This window comes from Glycine soja, chromosome 18, assembly GCF_004193775.1.
Source record: "Glycine soja cultivar W05 chromosome 18, ASM419377v2, whole genome shotgun sequence".
NCBI classification, from domain to species: domain Eukaryota; kingdom Viridiplantae; phylum Streptophyta; class Magnoliopsida; order Fabales; family Fabaceae; genus Glycine; species Glycine soja.
Genome location: NC_041019.1, coordinates 36,050,609 through 36,060,389, shown reverse-complemented (window position 1 = coordinate 36,060,389; position 9,781 = coordinate 36,050,609). Strand labels below are relative to the sequence as shown.

The 9,781-nt window shown below is 30.4% G+C and overlaps 1 protein-coding gene across 1 annotated transcript; it reads left to right on the top strand.

Moving 5' to 3' along the window:
• The first annotated feature begins 3,268 nt into the window (after positions 1–3,268).
• Positions 3,269–5,842, top strand: LOC114397191 (F-box/kelch-repeat protein At3g23880-like). Its single transcript, XM_028359296.1, has 4 exons — positions 3,269–3,985; positions 4,082–4,158; positions 5,579–5,663; positions 5,750–5,842. The coding sequence occupies exons 1-4, from the start codon at positions 3,269–3,271 to the stop codon at positions 5,840–5,842; spliced, it is 972 nt and encodes a 323-aa protein (XP_028215097.1).
• The last annotated feature ends 3,939 nt before the right edge of the window (positions 5,843–9,781 follow it).

Here is a 9,781-nt window from a genome sequence, read left to right as displayed (position 1 = left end):
TGACTTGTGACCAAAATTAGTTAATTTCAGTTTTTATTTTTTTATTTTTAGGTGTGGACTTTGGAATATCTTATTTTATAATTCATTTATCTTGTTTTATGGTGGGAAATTAAAGAAAAGTATAAATCTGTTATGTGTGATATTCAACGATAATAAAACAAGTGATAAATCAAATATTCTGTTCCATTTTGTAAATACACTAGTGCTTTATGGGTGTGCCTCTTGGCGCTCCCACTAGTCCCACTGCTCTAACAATTTTTTTTATCCTCAAAATACCCTTCAATGAATACTTGCTGCTTATTTCTTGTCTAACAAGTAATTGTTATATTTACGTTGATTCCTTATGATTAAATATAATGATTTGTTAATTTAAAAACCATTTTATTGTTTTTTAATTCCTAATTAACCTCACTTATGTGATTTTTTTTTCTCTTTTCATTTTTGTTTTCTTTCCTTTACTATATAAGACACACTAAATTCAGGTTTTCAATAATAAAAACTGAAGAATATATTCCTTCATGAAGGATAAGTTGAAGTTTCCTCCACAAGATTTCTTTAAAGAATATACTTATTGTATATATATACTTTTGAAGTGTGGTTCTATTGGTAGATAAGAAAATTAAAATTGTATTAATTTGAAGGGCTACTCTTACTGTTTTGGAGGGTCTTGGTGCTCATTTAGAAGGTAACTGTACATGCTGTATTTTATATTTGATGATTGGTGGAATGTTTGTGTTGATTGCCAAAAAATTAATAGTGAATACTTGCAATTTTTAAAACTTAAATAAATGGTTAGTATCTATGTTTAGGGATAAGGCTTAACTATAAAATAGAAGGTCTTATATGTAGTATGTCATACTTATATACTGTTGCCACCAATATTTTTATAGTTTTGTTGTTAGCATGTTAATTTCTTTTGTTGTTATGTTCATTTTGTACTGTATTAATTAAATTCCTATGCGTGTAATGTATGGTATTCTTTTCCAAGGTTGGATTTTATACAAGAAAAGCCAGTAACTAAATGATGAATATCCTTAAGTTTGCATCATTTATTTTCCGCCTTCTTGCAAACTATGTCTAAATGAAATTAAAAGCTCTTTTTTCTTTCTATGCATTTATTACAATTCTTTCTCAATTATGACAAGTACATAAATAATAATTTTGAATGATTTTTGTTCACCAATTTTTTGTGCATATAGTTAAAGTAATATTTAAATTTTGATAATTGTTTTTATATTTACATGCAACATAAGTTGATAAATTAAGCTTATATGTATATATATTTATTCGATGTTAATTTTTTTTGTTTTTATAGAAATATTATCTATATTTGATATTAAGAAGTTCTGGTAAAGTAAAATAATTAAGATTAGCGTATCATCAGAAATTAAAATAATCCTCATATAATTTAATTTAAAATTTCATTTGAATTTTTTAATATTATTGCATGGTATAATTAGGGAAAAAATGTGACTTTCTTTTAAGTTTTAAGATTTTTTTCACCAAATCAATCATGAATTTAAATTTAATTTTATTGAGTAACAAAATATCATCATGTTGGGAAGAGAGACGATTTTTATCAAATATGATTTGTAAATTCTATAGTCAATTATGGTGAGTTTTTATTTGATAAAAAGATATTACTTTAGGTTTTTTTTTTAAAAAATTCTAAGATTGTAATTAGAAAAATTATCTTAAATTCTATAGATTCTAAGTCGACTTTTGGAAAAACCATCTTAGGCAGGGTTTAGAGAAATTTGTAGGGGTCACCATGGAAGCTTTCTTGTGGGATCTTATGATAATAAACTAGAGAAAGCTTTAAATTCTAAAATGAATCAAATCATTATTGTTCTAACTTTCATTTGTGAAATGTTGTCAAAATGTTAAATAACTAAGAAGCAAATTAAAGTTAGACTCAGACCTCAAATTTGCAAAAGAAAGATTCGAAAGAATTGAAAGTTTTGAAGAGGCAATATGCGGCACTACCAAAACAAGAAAAATTTAGCATTTAACGGCAGTAATTGTTATTAGCTTTTGTTTATTTGATTTGGGTAATATAGATAGGTACCAGGGTAAGCAGGATTTTATTACAAAAGATTTATCTATTGAGGTTTTATTTATTTTTCTTTAAATAATTTAATTTATATAAAATAATTACGCATCATCTTTCTTGTTTTTCGTACTTTAGAATTTCATACCGTATAGCAGTATTGTTATGAGAAAACATATTAACATCTGAATTGTTAAACATTAAATACATGTACACATGTATATGAAATTTTTGCGTGAAAGTATATTGATATTTGAATTGCTAAGATATATATATATATATATATATATATATATATATATATATATATATTTCATTTTAATTGTCGAACCTTTCTCTAGTTTATTATCATAATAATTTTAATATGAAAATTTTTCCCAATATTTTGTCTCTTCTCGCCTAACTAAAGATTTATTGAAGATTTTTTTATCAGCAAATTTAAATTCTTGTTTCTATTTTTTTCATTCCATTTAAATTTGGAGAGCATTTTATTTATTATTTGTTTATAGTTTTTTTACTTCATTGTCATAATAGTTTAAAAACATTATAATTTTTTTTACTGAAAAATTTCTTATTGTAAAACTTTTATGTAATTTAGTAAAAAAATTGCAAAATTTCATCACTGTTACGCAATTTTTTCCATCTACTCTATTAATTCAATTTACAAAACTATTTTTACGTAGTAGTTATAAAATATATTATATTCTTAAATTATTATATACTCAAATAATAGTTTTTAGTAATTATAAAAAAACATTATTCTTTAGTTATTAAAATGGATATGATATAAAATAAATATAATTATTTTCCCAAACTAAATACTATGCAGAGCACAGGCCCATAAATAGTGAGAAACATATCTAACTTTTCTTTTTTCTTTTTCTTAAATATATCTCGTAAAATTTTAAAATATGTTGAAGAGTCTGATGACAAAAGTTGTAAGAAACATATCTAATTTTTCTTATTTCTCTTAATCCAAATGGACAAAAAAATGTTATGTGTATTTAACTGAGGATTTATTCCACTAAATTTGTCCAGAAATCTGCGTTGTTTTTATCTCCTGCATCTTTCGCCTGATTTATTTCCAATTTTATTACAACTTTTATTAAAAGATTAAATAAATTTATCTCTGAAATAAAATATATTCATTTATTGAAGGGTTAAACCCTAGCAACATTGGGACATATATGTGGACTCTTCACTGAAAACCACAGAAACATGCGATCAGAGAAGAAACCATGGTCGCCACTCCTCTGTGACGAACTCATCAAGGAAATCTTGTCTCGTCTTCCCGTGAAACCTTTGATCCAATTCAAGTGTGTGTGCAAAGGATGGAACTCCCTGATGTCAGATCCCTATTTCATCAAATTGCACCTTAGCAAATCTGCTGCGAAGGACGATTTGGAACACCTTCAACTGATGAAAAATGTCTGCCTCGGATCCATCCCTGAAATCCACATGGAATCGTGTGATGTAAGTTCGTTATTCCATTCCCCACAAATTGAAACGTTCTTGTTCAATTTCGCAAACATGCCAGGTTACCATCTGGTCGGTTCATGTAATGGGTTGCACTGTGGGGTTAGCGAAATACCAGAAGGATACCGTGTTTGTTTTTGGAACAAGGCGACAAGGGTGATATCCAGAGAATCGCCAACGCTGTCTTTTTCCCCGGGCATTGGTCGTAGAACAATGTTTGGGTTTGGCTATGATCCGTCAAGTGACAAATACAAGATTGTAGCAATTGCATTGACTATGCTTTCACTTGACGTATCTCAAAAGACTGAGATGAAAGTTTATAGCGCAGGTGACAGTAGTTGGAGAAACCTTAAAGGTTTTCCTGTTCTTTGGACTTTACCTAAAGTTGGTGGAGTGTATCTGAGTGGAACCCTTAATTGGGTTGTTATTAAGGGAAAAGAAACCATTCATTCTGAAATCGTAATTATTTCTGTTGACCTGGAGAAGGAGACTTGCAGATCATTGTTTCTTCCCGACGATTTTTGCTTTGTTGATACCAATCAATTCTGAAATCAGGTTCATCCGCCACTACCAATCAATTGCTTGCTTGAATCGCTGTTTGGAGGTTTGGAGAGCGAGAACACCTGTTCACGGTACAGGCTGTTTTTGGATTTTTTAATGTTTTTTTTTCATTGTATATGTTTGTGCACTTTTTGCATGTTTTGTGCTTGTCTTGATTTTGATTATTGTATGCACTGCATGTGCACTTGAAGACTCTTGTACCATTAACTGATAATAATGGAGGTATTTCTTGTGTCCTGTAATTTTCTAATATTGTCAGTTCATTCACTCAGTTCTGTAAAGACTTAACTACATCTAGTAGCCATTGAAAAGAAGCCTCTAATACGCTTTGAGAACCCTAAAAGAAGGCTCTCATAACCTAATTTGCACTTTCGAAATAGTTGTTAATAACTTGTATCCACATCCTTGGAGATACTTCTTTTAGTTGAAAACTTCTAGGCATTTTTAGAGAATCAACTTTTGATCTTTGAGGATCAGTTCAGAGTCTCAGAATGTAACTTGAATAAAAAAGTTCATTGTAAACAGTTGAACCATTTGTTGCTAGAGAACTTGATTATCTTTGATTCACTGGGTTCACTCGGGCAGAGTTGGCTTTAACAATTTACAAAGTCTTCAAGCCATTATTGACAATGAAATTAATATCCGGTACATGATCAAGTCTTTCAACATTTTATCAGTACAAATATTGGCTTCACGTGAAGATCTTTATAAATATATATATATATATATATATAAAGTAGATGTGCGGACATTTTTGTAAAATCAACTTTCCTTCCTTTTTTTAGTCTCTATTTTAGTAAAATTGCATCTCATATTTAAATATATGTGCTAATTAATGACATTTAAAAATTTGTTCTCTCTTTTCACGGCTGTTTACTTTTAATCCAATTTATACGTACGTTTCAAAATAGTTGTTAATCACTCGTATTCATGTCCTTGGAGTTACTTCTCTTAGTTGAAAGCTACTGGGCGGTTTTAACCTATCAACTTTTGAGCTTTGTTTCTGTGTTAAGGTGTAAAGGTGTGGAGGAGGGAAAGCATATCTCTTGGATCAAATGGAAAAAAAAAATTTCTTGAGTAAGAGAAGGGAGGACTAGGAGTAAAGGATGTTGCAATGTTCATGGAATTGCTTGCGAAATGAAAATGAGGAAAATAATTAAGGATGATGGTAGTCATGGTTTTAAATAGCGGAGAACAGCCGTACTTGCGGCCATATCAATCGCATTTTTTTCGCAATGTAAAGGTTTTCTGGCAGACCACAACTTCAATTTAAAACCATGACGGGATTCTTTGGTGCAATGTTTTTAAATCAAAGTATGGGGGCTGAAGGGGATTGGGAAATTCAGATGTTGTGAAGAAAGCCTCCCTTTGGTGGAGAGATTTGGCAAAAGTATGAGGTGGCGAGGATCCAACTTTCAAACGTAGAATATTGGAGGCTAGGGAGTTGTAGGGATGCTAAATTCTGGCTGGACAACCGGAATGGTGATACAGTTTTTGGGCTTTGGCTGACAAGTATAGCAGGTTATTCAACAATTCTTGTAATCCGAATGCCCTGGTGGCTGAAATGGGATATTGGGTAAATAATTGGTGTCGCATATGCTTTTTCTCTGTGAGTTGTCTGATTCAGTTGGGAGAAAATGTTACTATTGAATGGGGCTGCAGGTACCCTCCCAAACAAACAATGTTATTTTTAGAGGGGCCAATGGGAATTGGGAAGCTGTGTTGTGTGGCCGCATGGGATCTGGCAAAACATAGAGCTTGGGCATGGATTAATGCGAAAGGGAAAGGAAGAAAATTCTCTTATTGTGAATGGGAGATGAATCCCAGGGCTTGTTTGAATTGTTTAACGTTATGATTGTTTCGATCTCTTTGTGAAGGAAAGGAGATCGATTGATATGATGATACAGGACTTACGTGAATGTTGAAGGAGTTGGTAAGGGTTGGCTTTTTTGTATAGCTTGCTTATTTGCTTTACACTTAGAAATATACGCACGAAGGGTCAACAGCAGATGATGGTTGGGTTTCATGGTTAAACTGTATTTGTGCTGCTGGTATAGATACACAGAAACCGTGTGAGTCCATTATTCCTTGTTGGTGCACGACCTTGTATTTATGTTGTTATTCCTTATACAAGTTCCTTTGGCGGATCAAAATAAATAAAAAATATTTTGAGCCTTGTGGACGAGATTCTAGAGGGTAATTTGAAGAAAAAGATCATTGTAAACAGTTGTAGCATTTGTTGCTAGAGAAATGATTATTTGGACTCACCAGGTTCACTAGAGCAGACTTGGCTTTAACTTTTTCAGACAGCTTCAAATTAATTCCATTTTTCATTATCAAATTGATATGAAGCACATGATCAAATCTTTCACAGTTTTTATTATAGTACAGAGATTAGCTTCACATGAATGGATGTTCTTTTTAGTATAACCAATGATTTTTATTAGATATATGTTTCAAAGTTTTAATTAAAAAAATCAACATGTCATTATTTATTAGAAGAATCTGATGACAAAATTGTGAGAAACTTATCTGATTTTTCTTCGTTTTCTTAACCCAAATCGACAAAAAATGTTAAGTGTGTGCTTTTTTTCTGCTTTTGCTATGGCTTTCCTAGTAGGTAGGCATTTATATAAGGATTTATTGCACTAAGTTTGTTAAGAAATCTGCCTTGTTTTTAGCTCTGCATCTTACGCCTGATTTATTTCCATTTTTATTACAGCTTTTATTAAAAGATTAACTAAATTTATCTCTCTAGTTATATTCACTGTTCAGGAAGATGTGTTGAGAAGTACATAATTTTGATTTAGAGTGTGTTGTCACTTCGCTGAAAGCCACAGAAACATGTAATCAGAGAAACAATCACGGTCGCTAAAAGAAAAGTGTAGGATTTCAAGTTAGGAACCAGAGTTGTTAAATTATAGAGCAATGCATGAGGTGTTAAAAGGAAAGTGTAGGATTCAAAGTTAGGAACCTGAGGTGTTAAATTGTAACGTATTGTATTAAATACGTTTGAAAATAAGTGTGAAGTCATAGGTATTGTATAATTCATGTGCAGTGGCTGCATGTAAAAGTTTTAGGGATTGGACTTGAATAAGAAAAATGAGACCCTAATGGATTCTTCAGAGTCTAGGCCTTGAGGGTAAATACACTCGGTTTGAGTGCTCCTTTAAATCTATGTTGATCTCATATGGTTAGAGCATTCACGCTAAACAGAATAACCCTAATTGATCACCTTATGATTTCTTTTAATAAGAGTGACCTGCTTACCCATTGTGTGGTGTATTTTATTATGTACTCCTAGGTGCCCTAGTGTTATTTTTCACTGACAAGATACCACATTCAATATAGGATTGAGTCTTAGTATATATGTTGCATAACGTCTGTGTAATGATCATTGTGACTTGCTACGTGATGGTGGATAATGAATTGTGTGTGAGAGATGTTGTGTTGTACTTGAGATGTTTTGTTATGAACATGTGATTAATGTGAAGGTATAGAATATGATTTTGTGATTAAATCCTTATGACAAGTGATGTTACACAATGATTGGTAAAATGATGTGAATTATGTTAAGTTAAGCTTGTGATATTTTTACTATATATGTGTGTGTCTTCGTTTATCTCTACCTGTTTAAAAATGTGATAATTCACTCCTCATGTGTTGTTTATGTTTGGATCATGTGATGATCTTAAACCTTGTGTTTGTGAGAGTAAATGGCTAGGTGAATTACTTTAAGAAACCTTGTGATGGAGGACTCCGAGACACAATATTTTGATAGGATGTGACATTGGAACAAGAGTTTTTATTTTAATTGCATGACGTATCAAACATGTCATTTTACTTTATTTGATAAACTTGAACAGTCTTGTTTTAAGTCATAAATATTTCTAAGAAATTTTATTTGGTAACAAGTGAAGCGAATGTGAACATTACCCACGTGGACTGATTTACGATTTTATTGAATAAAATTGATTTAATTAGATTCCGTATTTTATATATGTTTTTTTTCATTTATATGTATGTTGGAGTAGAAGGACGATTCTAAGTGGTACATTAACGATGGCAGTGAGTAGATTGACGATGTACTTATACTGCAAAATCAATTTTTATTAAAACCTCAAGTGGCATATAAGCATGGACTTGTGATTTTTTCAGAAATGGGGCTACTCATTACTCATTAAGAATGATTTCTTTTTTTTTTTTTAGGTGAATGAAAAATTATTTCAAGTAAAAACTTTTACGCCCATATAGAATACCTATTGATCTCTTATGATAAATAATTTTCTGATATCAACAGACGATAAAATTAAAATGAAGAAAAATTGTGCGGACAGAAATTAAATCAATTATTTTTACTAAAAAGGTTGAAAAGAAATGTAACACAGAAATGACAAAAACATTAATTTTAGGATCAAGCTGATTAATCACACTAGACAAAAAAGTTAGAATTAAAGTTGAAGTTTAATTTTTAAATATTATTAGTGTAAAAAAATTATATGATTAATTAATTAGATATTTTCTTAAATGAAATTTTTTAAAATAATTATGAATAATATGAGAGATCAAGTAATATCAAGAGTTACTTTTAAAAAGTTGGTTTTCATCTTCTCCCTTCATTTTTTTATATATAATCAAATGATTATAAATTTCTAATGAATAACTCACTTTTCATCTTAACCCTTCATTGCGTATACAAACATAAAATTCATACATCAATAAAACTATTAAATTTCATCAAAAACTCAAATACATGCATTGCTTTTAAAACATTACAAATACTCACAACTGTATTATTACTAAAAGTGACTTAAAATTAGAATTACTCATTTTTTGAAATTAACTATACTTTTTTCAAATTAACTATAATAAAAATTTAGATTGAATAAGTATTAGAAATAACCCAAAAAAAACTATCAATAATTTATAGTCAATGTTAAAAAAAATATAATAAAAAATGACAAGTTTTATATTAAACTTTTTAAGGATCAAATTTTCTAAACAAGCCCTCCCCTCAGCTACACCATTATTCTCCTCTTGCAGATGCAGATGTAATACCTAAATATAACATACAAATCCGTCACAAATAAAAATGCACTGTACCATATCATCTGCTACTACAAAAATATAAGCATTTCATCAGGCAAAACTCCAACCCCCCAACAATATAGGAATAAAAAGCACCAGCTCCGCTGAGACTAAAAAAATAAAGTCGAAAAAGTTACTGGCTCCTTCTGTGAAAGGATTAAACAAATAAACCTTACCAAGAATAATTTCACATCTCCATCCCTCCCAATGGTTCCAACTAGTTACCTGCTTTTACACTAAAAAAAATTGTTTCTTGATACACAAGGAATAAGATAAGGTGATATGGAACAAGTGAACGTGGTTGTTTTCTCCATCACTGATTTAAAAATATTTGCAGACACCAATGGCAGATGCATACACCAGAAATTTTGTATTCACAAAACTTTGAATTGGCTTTTGCTCATAAAAATTACTCCTATCCCAATTATCTAACAGACTAATAATACATTCACTAATCTAGTAGAACAAAAAATAAAGTGTTCCTCTGCACAAGGGCAGAGAGAACGAGACAAAAAAAAAAAAAAGGAAAATTACAAGGAAAGAAGAGACGATCCTGTACACATGCCTCTATATTCGTCTCTTACCAAAGAAAATACTCTAAAAACA

What these genes read in the sequence shown, in the direction of transcription:
- LOC114397191 (XM_028359296.1), top strand. Translation starts at nt 3,269, where the DNA reads ATGCGATCAGAGAAGAAACCATGGTCGCCACTCCTCTGTGACGAACTC. An exon ending in AGCGAGAACACCTGTTCACG is followed by an intron (nt 4,159 to 5,578) that starts GTACAGGCTGTT and finishes ATGGTGATACAG; the next exon opens with TTTTTGGGCTTTGGCTGACA. An exon ending in TGGCTGAAATGGGATATTGG is followed by an intron (nt 5,664 to 5,749) that starts GTAAATAATTGG and finishes ATGGGGCTGCAG; the next exon opens with GTACCCTCCCAAACAAACAA.